Raw genomic sequence first — 22,980 nt, 5'->3', positions numbered from 1 at the left:
GCTAAAAGTGGGTTGCACTCTCTCGCCCAGAATTATCGAGTATTTTGCAATTGTCAGCCAGACACATATACATTATATACATATACATATATGCATACGCTACGTATACGTATTTTCTACAGCAGCTGCTGCCGTTGCTCCCCTTGTTGTTGTTGTTGTTGTTATTTTAGTAGTTGTTATTTTTGAATCATGCATTTTTAATTAGTGAAATTGCATAGAAGAATGCAGCATCTTGTCGTGAATTTTGGTTGTGTTCAATGCGCAATATTTTACAGTCTCTTGTCTAATTATAATTAACCGATTTATCTATGCACTCTAACCAAAATGTCTTTACATAATAATGCTAATGTAACAGAAATGATCAAAATTGAGGACAGAAATTTATAAAACAACTGTAGGGAGAGAAAAATAGAAGAAAAGCTTCAATGATTAATTAACTTGGGATATAGTTCCATATAAATTAAATAAAACCTGTTTTTAATTTATTTATACACATATTTATTAAATTATAGTGCAAATTATTACTGCAGAAATGAATATACGTGAGTCATCGTTAATTATATATATATATATATATATATATATTCATATACCTACTTCATTAGTCGCAGCTCAAGCTTGAAAGATTCTAACACTAATGCTAAAAGCATTCATGAATATGGCATGGTAATTATTCCAGCTAACTTGGAAGCTTGTGACCTACCCCAACTTTTGTTATTATAGAATACATTAGGTCAACTATGCACACTCACCGCAAATCCGTTTAATCTGCATATAAATGTGTTTATCTGGGTATTAACGACTGGCAAATACCCTTGATTTATTAATATATAGATATTTATTCTATTATATAATGCATTACTTCTAAGCAGCTCCATTATACCCCTTCTGCAGCTGCTCAATCTGTACAGGGTACATCGCATAGAAATCCCTTCATTTCATGCTCAATTAAACAAGTCAACACGGATGTTGTTTGTGTACATTCAAAGCGCTTTTTCTTCTTCTCTCTTTTTGTTATTTGCCACTTGATTTGCATTGCGCTTAAAATGTATTTGCATATTCCGACATGTGTGTGTGTGCGTTTGTGTGTGTGCGGATTTGTCAACTCAGCCAGCAGCAGCAGCGGCGACAACGACGCCGCTCATAAATCACGCTAATCTATAACTATCGATCAAAAGACCAACACACACAAAGAGAGAGAGAGAGAGAGAGAGAGATAGCGGGAGAGAGTGCGAGCGAGAGATGGCTAGCGCAGCTATTCGGCGCTGTTCAAAGTGTCTTGAGAATTTATTGCCTGAATCCTTGAGCAGCGGCGTATCAAATACTTACGAATCGAACACATTGCGAAAAACTGGCCAAAAATAAGAAAAGAGCAAAACAAGATTTGTACATTTACATATGCGAATACTTAATTTTAGTTTAGCTTGAGCACTGAAGAGTGCGCAATTACATACATATATGTGAATACCATGGCCCGTTGATCGAGGCACCCCAACTTCTACCGCTCTGCCCCCCTTCCTCTTCGTAGGTTCTCCTTTTCACTTGTCATTTGTTGTTGTTGTTGTTGTTCTATTTTTATTATAAATTGTCTGCAGATATTTTTGCCAAGTTGCCAATTTTTAGCTACACATCATGCAATGTGTAGAGCAGCTCCCTTGATGCACCCTGCGGCTGGCAGTGCGTCGCTCTGTCGCCTTATCTGCTGTGGCTGTGGCTGCTCTTGTTGCTGTTGCTGTTGCTGCACCTGTCGCTGCAATTCGTTGCACTCACATAACTTGGCAACAACAACGGGACAGTGTATATATGTACATATGTATATATAAATGTGTATTTACATAAATCAAACACTTGCAAATCGGCTTTTAAATAATGATCAACGCGAGTTTAACGACAGCTTTGGCCAAAAAGCTTTTGACGGCTCAGCCAGCACGTGCTGTCGCCACATTTGAATTTGAAGTGGCACACAAACAGCTTTTCAACAGCTTCCTCACCTAGCCCCCCACATGGACTCTAGCTAATGTCACTGCATAATTGTTTCTGAAGTTTGTTGACTGTTATCAAATAAATAAGCTGATATTTACACTCTTTTAGCGTGGCTTAAGCTTCACATTGAAGCTTAGCTGTAGTAGATTGTAATGATAGTCGGGCTTGACAACGGCTTTTACGCAAATGATAATTATCTGTGACTGAGCTCTATCAGCTCTCTTATGTGGTATTTGATTTTTGACAAATATCGAAAGAAAAAAAAAATAAAACTTTTTGATAGGCCGCTTTAAATGAACAGAATTGCTTTGTGTCTGTCTGACAAATAGCAGAGCGAGAGAGAAACAGTTGGAGGTCTTTCAACTCGACGATAAAAGTTTTTTTTTTTTTCTTATTCTTCTTATTTGAATTAAGTAAGGTCTTTTTGCTATGAAACTAATATTAAATATAATTATTTTTATTATATTTCACACAACTATAAAAATTATAATTAATGCTTGGAAATCATTCTCTTAAAGCAAATATAAGTTTTGCTTTCTTTTTTAACAAGTTATTTAGATTTTTTATCTTATGAAATTGACAATAGATTAATATGGAAACTATTTTTTTTTATTTGATTTATTTTTTAATTTATTTATTTTTATTTTATTTATTTTTTTTTTTTTATTTATTTTATTTTTTTTTATTTTATTTATTTTTTATTTATTCATTTTATTTTTTTTTAATAAATTATTCTTTTTGAATAATTTTAATAGCAATTAATTTTTTTTACATAGAAACTTCTTTTAAGTTAACCTTTTTAGTAAACAAATAAAACTACTTTAGTCGAGAGTATTTGAGTGAATGCTGCTTCACATTATACAATCCCAATGAACTCATTAATCAGTTTAATATATTAATGAGCATAAGAGTATAACTACTGCTCTCATTTTTATTTCCCTTTAAATTCTCAATGTTTTATTTAATCTACATATATATTTTAATGAGCTGCATTTATCAACGCGTGCCTAATTACTGCGCTCCAATATTATTTTACATTATTTGCATTGCCGCTGCCGCCGTTCGCAGTTGTCCTTTGCCTTATATAAACAAATGCTTAATTATGTATAATATACGATTATTTTTAAATAAAATACATATATGCTTGATATATTCTTTTATGATGAGCCTGGTTGATATATTGTATATATGTATATAGATAAATATTTTTATATAAGTATCAAGCACACTGTCCACCTGCTCAGCTGCATTTCTGCCTTTTATTTTTATGACATTTATTGATGTGTTTCTTTCTGGTTTTTTGTTTTTTTTTTTTTTTTTCTTTTCTGCTTCATTACATATTTTTATTACTCACAATATTTGTGTGCTGTAATGATTATTTAATAGCCGATGCTTGCTTCGCATTTTATGACTGTGAATAATATTTCTCGTATTTGCATATACATATATTAGACATTTATATATATATATATGGTTATATATGGTTTTTTGTCCTTCTTCTTTGATTTGTAATAATGCGTGAAGTGTGGCGTATTTAATTCGAATTTGCATACAAAATTTACGCATCAATTTATAATTTTAATTACTTTCCATTTAAATTGCCACCGTTTCTGATTGTATTTGCATTCACAATCTCTCTCTCTCTCTCGCACTCTCTTTTCATCCACCTTTTTCTCTCTCTCTGTATTTGTACAACACTGGATTAGCTTTGAGAGCTTGCTGCGTATTTCTATAAATATTTAACAACGACATAATTCAATGGAACGCTTTAACGCTTACACCTGCTCTTAGAATCCCCATTTAAAAAGTTGCAAAACCCACGAAAGGCCACATAAATAATAATATCCCTTTTTATGTTGCGCAACTTCTCGGCACGTGAACTGATTGACAAGAGCTTTTCAACGGTGTCAGCTTTGTTCAAGGACTGACAAAACAAATGCTGAATGGAATACCTCATGACAGATGTAAAAATAAAAACATTTTTACAATCTACAATATATTTTTGGAATTTCTGTTTTAAGCCATTTATTCAGTTAGCTTTAAAATCCCAGTTAAGCATATATAACTCCATGCTATTAGCTTCTACAATAAATTCATGGGCTTTAGAATATTCATCGACCGATAAGCTTAGAAGTATTTACCTAAGTTACGTTTAGTATAGTTCACACTATATAAAGAATCAGTTGCAAATTTATTTACTTTCTATAGCCTTTTAGTCTGGTTTAACAATTTTCCATGTATACAGCTCACACTCTAGCAAATTAGTTAATCAACTGAATTAAAGTAGTCATTGTTAATAAGTTTTTAGTTCAACTTTAAGTTTATAGAAATAGTTGTTTGCCAACTAACTGTTAGAATTGAGTCAAATTAAAGTTCTATACATTATAATTTGAGGATTACATCAAAGTTAAACTGTTCAAGTCTGGTTTTAGCTAAAATTCTTTTAAAATCTGTAAGACTTATATCAAGTCAAAAGCTGTAAGAATATGTTAAATCTCTTATTATCAAGCCCTTTAAAAGCTATCCCGCCTTAAATTATTTATAACGTGGTATCACATAATTCTGCTTAATAGCCCATATCAAAGTCTGAAAATTATACCAAAGCTCAACTTTTCAGGTTTGTTTATCCTCAAATCTCTGAAGCCCTTTAGCATATGGCATAAATTATTAGACTGCCAAACACAATTCCACTTCGAAGCCACATCAAAGCTTTCAAATTATATTAAAGCTTTCACCTTTTGAAATCTGGACTGCTTCAAATTCAAGTTGTAAACCCTTTAACATTTTCTCTCAACCTGTCCTTGCTTTAAATATACTTATTTCACAAGCACTTAATTCATATAGCTTAATATAAATGTTGCTCATATATATGTTAATTATTAATACAATAAAATCTTCAGTTATTCCACTCACCTTTCCTTGCATAATCAGCCTTATTGTGAGTGTCACCGATGGATCCTCCAGTTTGATGGGCGCACCGCTCGCACTGCTGCTTGTGTTATTGTCCTCCATTATTATTTGTTTTGTTTTTGTTGTTGTTGCTTTATATTTATAATATTGTTTATATGATGTGCTCTGTGCTCTCTGCTCTGTCTTTTATATTGTTAATTATCTTCAAAGTGTTGACCGATTGACGGTCGTTACTAGATCTTTTCTCGCTTCGTGTTATCCTTGAACTGTTTGTCTTTTAGCTGCGATTTATGGCTAAAGTTGTAAATATATATATATATTTGATATATATACTTGCTATATGTACAGTATATTGTTCATATATGATCAAAATATAATGCACACCGACATCTATTTGAATTTTGGCTAATCTGGTTTTGTTTAATTTATTATTTTTATTTCCCTTTTTTTAGTTTCTTTTGAAAATTAAATTGGTGGTGTCTTTTACTAATCGTACTACGTTTATATTTTTACTTTTATATATTTTTGTTTTGTTGGCTTAAGCTCGCTGCGTTCTATTAATCCTCGTCTCTCTTGTGGCTTTCTGCTTTCCTTTTGCTGTTTTTCTTTTCTCTTTTTTGAGGTTTTCCTTCGATTAAAAAATGCAACAAATAATCACTGCTAGATACGATTTTGCATAGAATTTCTAGTATATTATGCTTAGTATTTGTTTACGTTAATGTTGAGCAAAAATACTGTTGCTTAGCGTTTGTATTTAGTTTTCGCACTGCAAAGAAACAGAGAGAAAGATAAACAATTAATATATGTACGCACTTGAAATACTTTTCATAAATATTAGCTAATTTATTTTGTAAAATTTGCGCAATGTATTTAATCAAATTGCTCTTCAGTCAACTCGACTTGACTCAACTTTTGTGGCATTTTTCCCGACTTCCGGCATTTTGTTCAACAACAACAACAGCAACAACAGCAAGAGAACTCTCAGCATGCCTCGTTCATCATGAGGCTACTATCGTGTGCGTTGTTGTAATTTTGATATGAAATGTGTTTTTATACATATTCATAAACATGTACACATACATACAGCTTTGAAACTGCGCCAAGTTTTTATATGCATATTCCACCGTTCGTTTGGGACATATAACCGAGTGTTCACATATATATTATCGATGGCTGCGCCCCCCGACTCAGCATCAGCCTCAGCCCCTGTCCCAGCCCCTCTCCCACTCCCCCTCACTCAACCCAAGGCATTTCTTACGCTCGAAATCACTTCATGTGCAATTTAGTACAGATATACAGCATACACTGCGTCGCTTCTTCTGCTTCTGCTGCTGCTTCGCTTTTTATTTTTTAAATATTTTTTTATTCATTCGCTTACTTTTTCGTGTAAGAGAGCAGAGCAAATTCCCAGCATAGCTTTATATGCAGACTTCGCATGTGATTCTGAATGGTTTTTGCCAGCAGCAGCAGCAGCAAACAACATTTCCCCAAGGAGCTGCAGTCGGAGTGTGCAGGGCTCCAAAATATTTGTACAGGCCAACGCGATGGCTGCCAACAACTGCTCCAGCAGTTGTTGCTGTTGCTGTTTATGAAATTATGCGCACTAATTCCCCATGTAACGGCAACTCTGCCTAGAGATAGCATAGCGTCCGTCTATCTACCTATCTCTATCTCTCTCTCGCTCTCTCTCCCTCTCTCTATCTGTCTATGTGTTGCCTGACTTTGTCTTATGCGGGTCGCTCGCAAAATGTAAAAAGCATTAACGACTAAATAAATGCGCATAATTTGGCTGCCCGCGTGCACTTTACATTGACATGATACTCGGCACAACAACAACAACAACAGCAACAGCAACAGCAACAAGAGCCTCACTGATAGCCAGTCCTCCAATGCTCCAGCCGGCCCCCTTGGCTGCCACGCCCAATTATTTGCATGCATATTTTCCATGTTTTGTTTGTAAATATGCAAATCTATTGCGCTGTCCAGGTGTGACAATCCAACTACTGCAACAGCTTGTAGCAGTCGCCTTCAAAAATGAATGAAAGACGCCCGCCGACTGCTATAAATATAAAAGGGACCAGACTGCTTTGCAAATATTTAAAGTTGATTTTAACAACTAAAGTTTATGTCGAAAACTTATTGCGGAGTTTATTTTATGAAATGTTGCTTTGTTTGATATTTTTGCTATGGAAATATATGAGAAAGTAAAATAAAGTTTTGTTGGTGTGGATAAAGAATCAAGGAGAGAAAAAGCATATACAAGCATTTTTAGAGAATTCATATAGGGATACATTTATTTATATTTTACATTTAGAAAATACCGCAAAATATTAGAAAATATTATGGAAATCTTATTAGAGAATTTTTTCAGGTGTTTCTCTATTTTTATAATCCCATTGAAGAAATGAATGAATCAATATTTGTAATATATATTTTGTATTAAATTAAATAAGTTTTTTATATATAATAATATGGGACATTAACTTATTATTTCGGGCTTCATTTCAACAAAAACCTTAAAATTCTGAACTACATGACTTTAGTAGCATAATAATTTATTTCTCTATTAACGCGATGTTTATATGGTGTATATATTTGAGTTCATGAAAATAGAAGCGTTGCACTAGAAAAAATGTAATCAAATGAAATTGTACTTTTTCCGTTGAAAAACAAAATAATTCCCAAATTTTGTTTAGAATTGAATGCAATGAAAGGAATTTCGAAAAATCACTGAATAAATTTTGTTTTTGATGGATTTTGGGAACTAAACTGAAAATCGCGCGTTCCTAGAAATTGTGAATAAAAATAGTAAAAATACAAAGAATAAAAATTGTCCTTAAATGAAAAGGTATCAATAGTTAATATTATATTTTATACCGATTGAAATTCATTGGAATTGCAAATTTTTTTTTTAGGTAGAGGCCTGCTAAATTTTTGAATATTTTTTTATATATATAAAATTTATAGTAAATTTGCTTAAAATATTTAGTGCTTATTAAATATACTATAAATATAATAAAAATAAAGTATATTAAAACCTAAACAATATTAAATTTGAAATTACAATTTATGGCTAGATATATATAAAAATTCAATTTTCAAACGGAAAGTTATGAAATAATTTGAAAACTAAATTCATTTCCATTTCTAGCCGAACATCTTTACGATTGACAATTCTGTTCCTTTACAAAGAAACTTTGTTTGTTCTACAAATGCAAACTAATGCAGAACCTTTGTAATCAGCCTCACATTGCTGCTGCTGTCCCTGTCCGAGCTAACCTTTGTTCGCATATATCCCAACTCACAGCCATGGCCAAGTTATCTTAGCATACGAATCCATTCCTCTCAACTTTAAGCATTGACTTTCCGGACATGTGTGCAGAGCCTTACAATAAACTTTCGACAGTTGTGTCCGACTAATGCATTAAGTTTTCATGTTTCACCTACTACGTCCAGCCACCTCCCTTTGCCCAAAACCATCTGTACATTATATATTCAGCAGCATATATACGAAAAATTTCATCTATCAAACGAAGGCAAAAAGTACGCAAAAGTTTTTGGCAGTGTGTCGCAAGAGTTTCATGAATTCATCAGATGGAATTGCGAATGCCAAACATAACAGCAACACACTCACAAATGGCACACCAAAAATTAGAAATGTTCAACTAAACCAATTGCATGCATATTTCACATTTGAACTAACATAACTGCTTGAATGCCAAGCTTTCAGCTTTCAGCTTTCAATGTTGCCATACAAATTGCGGTGCAGGTATGACAACTGTGCAATAAAAAGGTAGAGAGAACTCTATATATAAGCCACGATTTGATTCCTGCTCAGACAGGGCACACAAACACACACACACACCAACGACGCTGTCATGCTCATGGCTCTATGGGAGTGTGAACCGGAGGTTGCACACAACACAACACATGACCAGAATACGCTAAAGACGACTGTTCAGGGCTGTCTGTCGGGCGGTCGGGCGGACTGCCGCATGCTGTGAACTGCCAGACACGGACAGACAGCAGCCAGTAGCAGCAGCAGCCTGCTATTGCTGCCTTCAGGCAACGAGCAGCTGTAGGGGGCAATGAAATAATAAGTTCCGTTACAAGCATTGTAAATTCTTAGCATTGCATGCCACAGCGCCCAGAGCCCACAGATGAAGACATCCATCTGAGCAGTCAGTAGACAACGTATTGGCACTGGCTCGACTCGACTGAAGTCAACTCGACTCGACTCGACACCAACTTCAGCCAACAACAACAACAACGACGACGTCTCGAACTCCGTCTGGCTGCAAAACTCATTATCAATCATACGCACTGTATGCGCGCACTTGGCATCAGCTTTTAATGACTTTTTCTTCAGACAAACGCAAAAAAAAAAAAAAAAAAATACTTCAAAAAGGCAACGCAGCATCGTAACTAGTTTGGTTTTAATTAACTTGCATATAAATGCCAGCACACTGGCACTCGGGCAACCGGTTTGCTTTCTAATTTCTTTTAGCTTTCCACACTCACACACACACACACACTTTCAAGTGTTTGCATGTCCGTGTGTGTGTGTGCCAATTCTCTAATTTCCTGGCAATGAGAAAAACAGCACCACAAATCATCAAGATATAAAGTAAGAGCTTTATATTTCTTTCATACTCTCTCCCTCACTCACTCCCCTCCCTCTCTCTGTCTTGCTTTCAGCATGCTGGCAAATGAATTGCATATGCGATGTTCTCTTTTTTTTCCAACTAAATGTGCATTCTGTGTAGAAATTTATAAGATTTCCAGCGAACGATAGCAACAACAACAAAAACTTAATATGCGGGCCAAGGCAAAGTATTTTGCTGGCAATTAAAAGGAATTTTCCAACAAAATAATGCAGCTATAAAAGGAAATAGATTCTTTAAAGACATTTAACATTTGCAATCTATATTGAACAAAGGTGTCTTCCCTTGAGCTGAGTTCAACACCTTTAAGTCAACTAAATCCGTTATGCTCTCTAATCAAGTTATGCTAAGCCAAAAAAAAAAAAAAAAACTGTTGCCTGCTTTGCAGCGCACAGACATTTGTGGTCTCATCATAATAATAATAACAATAATAATTTCTATGCTGCCAACAGTCGTTGCCTTTTGATATTACACCTATATATATATTGTCTTGCCCAAATAGAGCAAAAAAAAAAAAAAAAAAACAAAGAGAAAATAAAAGAAAAACCAATTGAATTTTTTGTGTCTCACAAAGCAAAAACAGAAAAGAAAAAAAAAAGAAACTCATGAAGCGGCACAATAAATGCTAAATGCTGTACGTGACACACACACGGGGGTCATATGATGATGATGATGATGCTGTATGGCATGGTATGGACTGTAATGGATGGATGGAAGTACGAATTGTATGGTTTGCTAAGAGACAGATAGAGTGTGCGAGTGCGAGTGAGAGAGAGAATAGCTGACATCTCGGCCTTAAAAATGCTGTCATGCGTTGAGAGACTTTTGTTGACGGTCGCGTTGACTTTATACGTCAATTTTCATCGTAGTCATACGAGACGAAGACGTGAGGAGTTTTATTTTTTTTTATTTCTTTCCTTTTTTGTTTTTTTTTTTTGTGCTTTCCCGTTTACGGCAGGCAGCAGGAAAAACAAACATCAAGTGCAGACGACTGCCAAGTCGAGAAACATTGCTGACGCGCTGACTCGCTGACTGACTGGGTGGTTGCCTGGCTTTCACTCCGCCTAAAATGCCATTCTCTAGTCAGCAGCACAACACTCTCACGTCAAGTTGTCGTCTGCAAACATCAGCCGCCGCCACCACCAGCACCACCAGCATCACCAACACCGCCAACACCACCAAAGAGACCGCCAGCCAAACTCCAAATCCAGAGGCAGGTGTTTTCGCTGTGGAAACAGTTTCGTCAGCATCATCATTATTACTTTCATCACCATCATCATCATTACGGCCACCCACAGCGCATAATTTTATTTTAATACACTCACTGAAGGTGTTTAGAAATTTATTAAAATTTAAAAAAAAAAAAAAAAAAAGGAATTCTCAAATTATCGTTATTATGGACGACACGGCGCATAATTTTTTGAAATTTTTTTTATAGCTAAACAGAAAAGAACTTAAAGTTCTGAATTATGCTATATAAAATAGATAAAATAAATAAAAGTTTTTTTTTTTAATTCTAGTAAATTTATTATTAAACATATTAATATTTAACATAATTTTAACTTTAGTTATCAAAATTTATTATATTTTATATATTTTGTCATTTTATAGCTCCCCACTGAGGAGGGTGTCTATATATAGTAAAACTTTGTATTTTAAAATTAAAAAAAAAAATAAATAAATAAAATAAAATATTCAGCTCGACCTCGTTTTTACCAAACACTAGCACATATATATAAATTTATATATTTATATAAACAGGTTAATAGCTAAAGTTTAGTTAATGAAAAGTGTTTTATTTTATTTATTTATTTATTTTATTTTTTTTTTTTTTTGCAAGTGCATTTATTTATTATATCTCTCCCAATTTCCTTATTTCGTTCCTTCAGCATCACATTTATTGACATCATAATTATTAAAAATTGTATAAACTAAAACTATTACTTCAAATAAATACTAAATAATATGCAAATTCAATTACTTTGCAGTTGAGCTCGTTTTTGGCGAGTATTTTTTGAGATCCCCACAAATCTTTGACTTTAGTCATAAACTTAATTTGACTTATCAAAGTTGAAAAGTTATTTCAGCAAGTGTATTTAGACTTCGTATCTCCCCCAATTTTCCAGCACAGCTCATTCATGGTTCACTCATGCGGTTTTTGCAATTTAGCCCCACTGTGAGGGGCTGTGTGAGCTGTTACTCTTCAACAGAAATCCAATCAGTCAGAGTTTTAAGTTTACTTACTTAACCCACCCACACCCCCAGGCCAGCCTAGCAACATGTGTGCGCGCAATGCTCATTAACACATTTTAATTGCCAGAGAAAGAGAGAAAATCACTTTGCAATTAGTTCTCAAAACTCACTCAAGTTGCAGTGACGCAAGTTGAGACGAACTTTTGAGAAACTTGTGAGTAATTTAGAAGTGAATGCACGACGAGTTTAGCATTCAAAATGAATATTAAAGGTGGGCAATTTAATCCTTAACTATGCATATCCAGTTATTTTCTCATTTACTATAACCCATTCACAAACAGTTGAAAGAAAAGTTCTGAGCGAAAGTTATACGATGGAAATTAATTTTTAAAATTAATTATGCACATGTGCAATACACGCAGCTGTCTGCTGCTGCTATCCCGCTGGCAAAATGCCTGTCAGAGCACTGTAACAGTGTGTGTGTGAGTGTGTGTCTGTATTTTTATAAGCCCAACCGGCCGACACCTGACACATTTCCAGCTGTAGCGTTACGAACGCACAGGCTGTTGTTGCCCTGGGGGGCGGTCAAAGGGAAAACTCATTAAAGTGCGTAATTACAAGCACACACACACACACACCACTGTCTCTCGGAAGGCACAACAACAACAACTTTGTGCACATAATAATATTAATATTAATAACATAAAATACTGGACTACAAAAGCCTCAAACCCAAATGGTCAACAAGCGCTCCTGTTCGGTCCTCGGGACTACTGATGAATGTCCCTGGGCCGCACTTAATAACATTTGGGCAGATTTTATAGCCGGGCGTTAGCCGGGCACATAATTTGATTTATGTTTACCAACTGGCCCCCAAAGGCAACGATTTTCTTGTGCACTTTAAAAAGGTTTTTTTTTTCCTTTTTTTCGTTTTTTTTTTTCTCTTAGTGACATTTGTTGTTGCGCTTGAAATCACTTTCGAACAGGCAAGATTAACGTGAAAAAAAATTAAGGCAAGACTTTGTCAAGCTGTCAGCGGGCTTAAAGGAACTCAAGCTAAACGTATATAAATTACTCAGCCATTAGCTTGACTGTAATATATAGCTTAGCTCTCAATTACAGCCATTAAAACAATCTATCAAACAACAATTTATATATAGATACGTCTAAATTTAACTTTTAATCTCCTTAATTATAAATGTTGACTTGCAGCTGTCATAGAGTCTTAAATTGTTATATAAATAGAATGAAAACTTTTGGGGCAATCAACAAAATCCAGCACAAAGCACAACTAACAACTGTAACAGCAACAGCAATTCCACAAACAAAACGCAAATGTTGCAGAAATATTTAATTATCCACACACATACACAGCAGCACAATGCGAGGATTAAAGGGGACAGCCCTTAATAATTGCTCCTGCTAAAACAATGGACATATGCCCGAAATTATAGCATACTTATGTGGGCGAGCCCTGAAACGGAAAGGGTAGAGCTAAAACTTTTGTGCCTATTGTTGTTGTTGTTGTTGTTGCTCTCTAGAAACACCTCAATGCACACACACACACACACACACACGATGCTTACATAACACATACAGAGACAGCCACATCCGCACACACACACACACACAGCAAGCCAACCATTGCCGAGTGCCGTATTAATTTTGTGTCAAATAAGTGAAACGCAATTAAACGCACATGTCAGCTCGTGGCAAATGGCCAATAACCAGACAGAGCCATAATTAGAGTGAGAGGCCCAAAAGGCTGTGCCAGAGCAGGACAGAGCTAGAGAGGGCTGCAGCTAGAGCAGCCTCCACACAATCAATACAAATAGCAGCCAGAGCCTTCACTCAAATCATATATATACAACAAGGAAACTCTAGTATATGTGTTTGTGTGTGTGTGTGTGTGTGTGTGTGTGGGAACAAATTGCACAAAATCCCTTAATATGATGACCTATTAAAATTATGTTCGCTATGCGCGACAATGGCAACAATAGCATAAACTATAACGCCTCCATCCAAAAAACTTGCCACAGACGCTGACAACTCAGAATTATAGGCAGCCTTTTGTGTGAGTAATAACCGAATGGATATATATAACTTTTTCTTTTTTCTTGTTTGGCCAAAATTGCCTATTTCATATATGTTATATATGTATGTATGTGTGTGTGTGTGTCTGAAGTGCACATGGAATTGCTGAAGCAAAATAAATTGAAAGTTACTTTTGGCCAGAGCATAAAGCTAACTGGCGGCTGCCTCTTCACATCATTGATTGGGCTGGGCGTGGCAGGTTTATGGGCAAAAACAACTTTCGAAGATGATGCAGCAATTATGCGAGCTGTTTGGGCGTACCAGTCAAGAGGAGCTTAGTTCTAATACATTTCTAATAACTAGACTGTGAGAAAATAAATGATATACTATTTCGAATTGATGAAGTTCTTGAAAGAAAGTCTAACGAAAATACTATGAGAAAATAATTGTTGATATAAGTTGAAGCTGAGTAGAAAAATATATATGTATTTATATAAAAATTAATATTTGTAAATAAACGTTAGAAAATAAATAAATACATATAAAATTGATGAAGCTTAGGAAAGTACATCAAGAGAAAGTCGAACGAAAATACTTTTAGAACATAATTGCAAAAATAACTTGAAGAAATAAACTTTTGTTGATTGAATATTTTATTTATCTTATTTTTCATTTTTATTATGCACATATTTATACACTTTACTACTTCAATTGAATTTTAGCCAATCTGACTTTGATATACTTATAATATTTATTTTGGTTTCTTTGATCACTTCCGCAAAGTCCAAGAAATAAGTTAGTTTAGTTTAGTAAAAATGTGAAAGCCTATTTTTGTCATTACATATTTATATATTTGTATATATGTTCATTCTCATTCCTGTATATATTTATACACATTTTTATTTCAATTGAATTCTAATCAAACTTTAAATACATTCAACATTTATTTTTGTTTTCTTAGGTCACAGTGCTGCTGAAATTTTTAGAGTTTTCACATTATTTACAACGAAACCCATCTGTATCTATTACAAAGTCCTTTTTTATACTTTTTTGTTTGGACAAAAGCGATAACCTCCATGAACTGCTATCTAACAGAAAACAGAACAGCAGCAACAACTGTCGTCCGATGCCAAACAAACGAGTCAGACTGATATGTAAATGCACAATAAAGCAGAAGGATTACGGATTACAGCAGCAGCCGCAGCAGCAGCAGCAGCAGCAGCAGCAGAGGCATAGAGAAAGAGAGCACACACAATAAACAAGTCACAAATGGCATAGACAATACAATGAACAGCAGATGACAAAAACTGGCAAAAAAGTGACAAAATGTTGGCACAGGTTTGAGCCACGCCCATGCCCATTCCCATTCACATTCCCATTCTTCTTCTTCAGCCTTTATGCGCAACATCTATGTCATATCATATGATGACGTGGACATATACTGCCCTGAATAGACTATCTCACTATCTCTCTGCTTCTCTCTCTCTCTCTCTTTCTCTCTAGCTCTGTCTCTCTATCTACTTCTACATCTCTGCGTTAAAGGATGCGGCTAACAATGGCATAGCCAGCGGGGCAAACTATGCAAAATATTTTGATGCTCAAATGTCACAAAACATGAAGTGACATTTAATTAGAAAATCCCTCAAAAGGCAGCAGACAAAAAGAAAAACGTATTCAATCAACTTAAGCTAGCTTTTGGCTGGGTTTTTATATACGCACGCACATACTACATACAAACAAATTTATGTGTGTATTTTGTGCGAAGCTTAACAAATTAAATTTTAACGCCAGCCAAGTGTGCTTCGCTTGATTTATGTTTCATCGAAAGCCCTTGAGAGATTCAACTCAATTGCTCAACTCAACTTTTGCCTTCATTTGGCTTGACTTCATAAATACACATGCATGTGTGTGTGTGCGTGTGCCTGTGGTTGCCTCTCATTTAATTTGCATACACACAAAACTTTATTTATTAATCCACAAATTTAGCTATTAAGCACATGCTATTCTAATTCCTTGCATACCTGATTTCCAGAGCTTTATGCCGGGCTTCTATTTAATATTCTAATACATTTCCAATATGGCCTAGCTTTACTTTTAGGGTTACATAAATAAGTTAAACCGTAGTCTGTTTGTAATTTGTGATATTTTACTTTTGTCTAGGCTTTTTTATGAAATCAACATATTATATGTATATAATAATTTGATATATTGTTTAATACCTTTTTTGTAACTTTATATTATGTTTTTATATATGTTTAAGCGACAGTTTTATATAATTATAAGATTTATATTTGTGTTATTTATTTTTGTATATTTTATTTTTATTTTTTTACGGAATTTAATTGCTTCGTATTATTTATTTTAAGCATTTTTTATTTATGGTATTTTTTAATTTTTCAATTTTTTATGCCAGATGAAGATGTGTGTGATTCTCAGTTCAATTTTATTGAAATTATTAATGAGTAAATTAATATTTTTTTTTTTTCCTTTTAATATTCTTCATTTATTAATTATTATTCATTTCTTAAACCTTTTTAAAATGTTTATTTATTTTTATTTTTATTATATTTTTATTTGATTTATATATGTTTCTTTTTTTATTTTATTTATTTATTATTTGATTATTTTATTTTATTATTTGATTATTTTATTTTATTTTTTGTATTAATTTTTTTCATTTATTTTTTTTATTTATATTTTTTTTTTATTTATTTATTTTTTATTACTTATTTTTTATTTATTTTATTTACTTTATTTTTTATTTTATTTTATTTTTTTATTTATTTACTTTGTTTTTTTTTAAATCATTTATATTTATATTATTCATTTATTATTATTCATTTATTTAACCTTAATAGACTTACTCATTCATTCCCATCTAAAATCTAAATACCTTATGCTCTCGGCGCTGCCTTCTCTTGCCTACATTTCGTTTTATTATTCAACATCTCCAACTGTCCATCTCTATTGCCGTCGACAACTGCTTTCGTCTGTTCTCTAATGCGGTCAATCACATGATGTCGCCTTGCAGCCCATAATTATTGCAACTGTTGTCGTCGCTGTTGTTGCTTCTGTCATCGTTGTTGTTGCTGTTGCTGCTGCTGCTGTTGTCGACGACGTCATTGCCGTCTTAGAGCGTTAAGTATCTGTTGGATGCATTTTCTTTAGCAACAGATTTTGTGCCATGTACCTACACTAATTACAAATTGCGCTATGCTTTGGCTGCTTTTTTGCTGCTTCTTCGCCTTTGCTGCTGCGTTGTTTGCCAGCGCAGCAAATTCTCGCGTCTCATAAATTAAGTAGGCCACCCATAGACGGACCCGATGCAGGCACCAAGCAGCAAGCACCAAGCACCAGGCAGACACCATCTCAGCCCACTTTTCCACATCCCCCCACACCCCCGCACAGCACAGGTGCAACTGCAGCCCAGTGGGTTGCCTAAAGGCCCCCCGCATGGTTAGCTGGGTGAATCTTTATTAACACCGACGTCAACGACGCGTTGCAAAATGCAACGAAACATTACAAATGTTGCCAAGCAAAAGATGAAGATACACACACAAACACACATATGCAGAGACACGTACACAGCTGTCTTGAGACGTCGTCTGCTTGAAGAAATCTTATTAAAAAATGCACACTGAGTGAAAATATGGTCGGATATGTTAGTTTGTTATTATTTGTTGTTGTTGCTGTTGTTGTTGTTGTTGCACTAGCGGCAGTCACCGTTGCAACCGCATAAATTACGGCCAGCAGCCAACAACAGCTCCCTCCCTCTCCCACACTCCCATCTCTCTCTCTCTCTCCTTCTCACCTTTGCCTAATGCCTATTCGTTTCTTTAGTTGGGGGCATTCGCCTTTTTAGCACCCAGCAATGAAGCCGGAGCATGAAATGCGATTTACCGAGGCATTGCCATCATCATCATCAACATCATCAAAGGCGGACACGCCCCGTAATGCCCCGCCCCTTAGCACCTCAACATTATATGCATAGTAAAGTGTTTGTTCTTGCTTAAGCCCTCGCTGCGTGTTAATCTCACAAACGAGTTGTTAACATACATCAGCATATATATACATATTTACTAACTATATCAAATCTAGATTGTGTAGGGGGTCCAGAATATTGAATACGTGTAAAGGAATAAAGGAGAAGAAGGTGTTGGCATATAAGAAAGGAAAAACAGTTTGAATTATATTTATTATATATATTTATAGGTATATAAAAAAGCTATACAAATATAATAAAATTTGTGGTCTTTGTACAAAATATTGCTAAGCTCAATTTATGTTTTATAAAATATTAAAAAATTTCCTTGAAAATTAATTTGTAATATTTGTATTAATATTTTATTTTTAAGTGGACAAATGCTTTGCAAAAAAAATAAATAAAATAAATAGGAAAAAAATGGTATAGAAATATTTTAAATTTCCTTATAATATAATAATTTTCATAAATTTTCTATATATAAATAATTATATATATAACGATATTTAACAATGAAAAAAAATGGACATTATTTGAGATAAAATTTGGATTCAATTTAAAATTAATTAAAACAATTACAATTAAAGAATAATCTTTCAATATTTTATATAATATTTCTAATGTTTTATATACCCTAATTCGTCTATTTACTGCATTTAATTTGTCTACCTAGTTCGTATTCTAGCTTCCCTGTATCGCCACTTAATCATTCATTAGTGCACATCCTCTTAGAGCAATGCATTAGTAATGCAATGCAACTAACAATTAAATATTCTCCTCCGACTCTGTTGAGAATCTGACATTTTAGTCGCTCTGGGGTTTTAGGCCGCTATTAATTTGCTAATTAACTTGGCCATGAAGCCGAAACGCACATAAATTATAAAGTTGCCGTTAATTGGTCTGCTGCAAGTTCAATTCGATGCACCTGCCAATGTCAAAGGCAACACCTGAGGCTAAGCTTTGCAAAATCCATGCACCACTCATGAGGTAGCTAACTACCTTTGGGAGTATCTACAACCGGACAAAGAGCTTTGCGTGACATGAAGTATCTGGCATCGACGACGGCGATTCGGTCAAATGCCATTGGACTATATTGGCTGGGCCTTTGCGTATATATGGGCGTGGCATGCGTTTAAGCTTTGCTTGCATTAGCTTACATGGCGACTAGTTGGCAACTCTCGTGCTGTTAAGATGGACAGAGCGAGTGAGAGAGGGGGAATAGAGAGAAAGAGTGTGTGGGACAGACGGCGAGAGCTTTGCCTTTTCATAGTAGGGCACATGGATCGGCTTTTATGCAACAGTGCGCATCAAACGTATTCGACCACTGCACACAGTGTGCACACACTGCTAAGGTTTCACCAACAACAACAAAAACAACACCGACAACAGCAACAACAGTAGGAGAATTAGGTGACAGGCAGCATATGAAAGTCGCTTTAAATGGCATTAAAATTCATTTAGGTTGTCGCCTCGGAAACAGCCTGGGGCCAACAGCCAGCCAGCCAGCCAAGCGCCAAACGAACCATGAGCCGCATCGATATTGAAATTTATGCTACAGATTTAACTAATAATGCAGTTAAATCCAGTCGGAACAGCTGAGCGTGGGTCGCCCATCTAAGTAAAACAATCACACGGTTCATATCCCAGCGCAGACGCGACTCGTATTCTCTCCCTCTCTCGTTCTCTCTCTCTCTTTCTCGCTCTCTGTGTGAGCAGCTGGAGGAGGCAGCAACGCTGGCAGCTTCAAATGTTGGGGACGCTGGGGCGCTGGGTGGGGACAACAATTGAATAAGCGAGGCAATCAATCAAAATACAAAATCTATTAGGAAGCAAAGGCGGCAGCAGCAGCCAGCGAAGAAAGCGAAAAACGTTGCCCGAAGGACTTGGCTGCGTGCACATTGGGCATGAGTTGAAATTATTAGGAATAAATATATGTTTTTAATAATTTTTACAAAAGTCTGTTTATTGGAATAATTTGTATAATAATTTTTTTTTAAATATTAAAATATATATGAAATAAGTCATATTATTTTTGTTTTATTACTTTATCTCTACTCATTTATTATTCATATACATAAATTTATATTAATTATTTTTATTCATTTATTCATTATATTATTTGAAAGCACTTTTGTTAATTATTATGATATTTATTTATTCAGGAATTTAAAAAATTTATTTTTACTGGCTAATAAATATTAATATAAATATTTTTAATTTAAATAAAATTATATATTTTATGTTATATATTATATTATATTATATATTATTTTATATTATATTTGTAAGTTTTATTATATATTTATTATAAATTATTTTCATTATTTTAATTTATATGAATTAAAATATTTTCAGTTTACTAACTAACTGACTCATCAAACTTTTTTATTTAATTTCTCTATAATTCTATCCTATATGTTCATGCATACTCTGCATTCAAATCAATTCAAACATTTTTATAAATATTTGTATACATCAAATTATGCTTAGATAAAATATAAATAAATTTAATATTATTACCAAAGTTCAAGCCAATTTCATTGCGCATATAAATACTGTATTTATTCAATCAATAAATCGACCATTCCGTGGCCAAAGTTTGCCCATTGTGCAAATTGCAAATGACGCAAAACCTAAGCTCCCGTCAACTGGATTTAAGAGTTTCTCGACTGTGACTGCGCGCCGCTTCAATTATGAGAGACGGCGCTGGAAATCGCTTTTCCTTTGCCGTGGCCTTTACTTCATTTTCTATCGAGTGTGCGAGCGGCTAATTTAAAAATGTTCATAAGCAAAGTAAATGACATTCTTAAATGACATAAATTAATAATTTTAGCGAATTACTGAATGCATAGAACAGAGACAGAGAGAAGGAGAGAGAGGGAGAGGCGGCGCAGCTCTGAGTGCTAAAACAAAGTGCTTTCCATTTTAATTTATTAATTTAATGTGCGCTCCGAAAAGGCAGCTATAGAGTCGCCTTGAGCTCCGTCTGATGCTGCTTGTCGCTGCCTGAGCCTGGGCCTGGGCAGAGTTTCAATTTTTAATTCAATAAAGCGGCAAATTTTTGCCTATCGAGGCGGCAGGCAAACGAGACTCGAGGGCGCGCTGGGTATACGCCGAGAACGGGCATATTTAGCGCGACAGTTGTTGGGGCCATAAACCCTAAGGGAAGGCAGCGAGTGCTATTTTTGGCCTATATATACACACACACACACATAGGGACTGACTTCATTTTTTGGCTAAGATGCCGTATGGGACAAAAGTCTGGCTAAACAAACAACAAGCCAAGTCATAATGCTTATTGGATTTGTTTACTGCTGCTGCTGGTATAAGAAAAAGGCATACAATTAGGAAAAGGCCAAGCTAAAGAATAAGAAGAAGAAATTCCAATTAAAATTGGCAACAACAATATGAATATATCAAAAGCTAGCCCTCTCTCTCTATACATATTTGTATATATGTGTGTATATGTATTTACTAATATTAATGAAAAATAACAACCTTAAGCATCAAATTGAATTAGGTGCGTTTTGTGCTATTTGTGATTCTTTCAACATTTGCGGCTGGAAATAAATTTTTAAAAATTTAATTAAAATGCTCTCTCTGCGCTTGCAGCACAGCGCTGAAAATTGGCTGCATAAATAAGAAATTAGATTTTAATAAAGCGTACATTTTGGCGCACGCCTCCCACCCGCCGCCTCCAGCCTCCTGCCTCCTGGGGCACCGACTCATCATAATGAAAAGCCGCACGGGTGCACGGGTGGACAAGCCTTTTGGGCCACCTTTTGTTCGGCTTGCAGCCGTTGCCGGAATAGAGTTTTCTTTTCCTGCGCATTTTTTTATTTTTTTTTATTTTACTTTTCTATTTTAGCCTTTTTTCCTTTTGGACCAGGCCAGTTAACAGTTTGCTGTTGCTTAATGAAACTTGAGCGAGTGCTTAAGGAAATGCTCCAAATGCTTTTATTCGTAACGAGCAGAAAGCATTCTATATATATATATATGTATGTATATATAGATAGATAAATTCTCTGTCTGATTTCAGTTTTCTTTTGGGCTTGCTTGCCTACGGACTTGGGCTGTGATACATCTCGTTAACATTTTCAGCTTGGATGTGTGATTGATGATTCGCTTGAAAAATGGCAAAGAACAAAGTGAAATCAAATGAAATGAAATGGGAAAGACAACGCACGCACACGCAGACGCACACACGTGTAGCTAGAGCACTGCTCCATGTAGAAGTGGAACATGCTAAAAGCCGTTACGATGACCTCTTTAATGGACTTTACGCATAATCCAGAATAATAGTCCGACGGCCACAATGCCAGGAAACACTTAAGCAATGCTCTCTGCAAATGCGAAATGTTACTCTGTAGTGCGTTCTAAATCTCATTAACATTAATGAAAATCGCCGAGAGCGGCGCTGCACGTAGAAGAATCATATAACTGTATCGCATGCTTTCATAGTACATATTTTATTTTAGTCCATTTAGATATTTATTCTTGTTCTCTCTATTTTATATACTCTTCTTTCTATATTATATAAATTTTAGCAAAAACTTAACTTAAAACTATATTCGATCTATATCTATTATTTATTATCTTTTTTATTTATAGAAAAAAATCTATATATAACATGAAATCTATACTTAAATTTCATTAAAATATTTGCTAAATTCCAGAATAATTTGTAATGAGATTTGCTTAGAGCTGTTGCATTTCATTTGAGCCGCAATGTGAAACTAATTTGGACAAAAATTGACTTGAAATTGCAATGCATAGACAATCTCAATTATTTTTCGACATGCAGCCCAAAATGTATTGCTCAACTAAACTCTCAACATCTGTATTTGGGATCATGATTGCTTAGTGCAATGTTAAAGTGCTCGAATAATTTGATAGCTAAGTGGCTGCCTTTTAGCTAGAGAGCATTCGGCATATATAACAACAACAACAATGGGCACATTGCAGAGTAGCCTAAGCGAAACAAACAGCATTTAGAGCATAGGTATTTAGTACAAACAGCTAAGTTTTAAAACCAGCCCAAAAACCGGCCACCAACAAGCAAACGAGCCCCACGCCTCTCGCCTGAGCTGTCTCATCTGGTTGTTAGCAGGAAAAATGCATCAATGCATGTTGTTGCTGCTGCTGCTGCTGCTGCTGCTGCTGCTGCTGCTGCTGCTGTTGCTGCTGCTGTTGCAAAAGGAAAGAAAAAAGAAA

At 34.8% G+C, this 22,980-nt stretch overlaps 1 protein-coding gene across 10 annotated transcripts in view; it reads right to left on the bottom strand.

Moving 5' to 3' along the window:
- The window catches only part of mub (poly(rC)-binding protein mub), a 120,380-nt gene that overhangs the window by 22,892 nt on the left and 74,508 nt on the right, over positions 1-22,980 (bottom strand). For all 10 annotated transcript variants that reach the window (XM_089467692.1, XM_089467694.1, XM_089467693.1 and 7 more), the window contains one exon: positions 4,897-5,659. In XM_089467692.1, the coding sequence (XP_089323818.1) occupies positions 4,897-4,995 (99 nt within the window). In that variant the 5' untranslated portion in view covers positions 4,996-5,659. The remainder of the gene's footprint in view (positions 1-4,896; positions 5,660-22,980) is intronic.

The sequence above is a fragment of the Drosophila arizonae genome, chromosome 4 (assembly GCF_054131065.1).
Source record: "Drosophila arizonae isolate 15081-1271.41 chromosome 4, UAZ_ARI_1.0, whole genome shotgun sequence".
Classification (NCBI taxonomy): domain Eukaryota; kingdom Metazoa; phylum Arthropoda; class Insecta; order Diptera; family Drosophilidae; genus Drosophila; species Drosophila arizonae.
The sequence above is the reverse complement of the archived record's forward strand: the minus strand, read 5'-3'. Positions and strand labels throughout refer to the sequence as shown.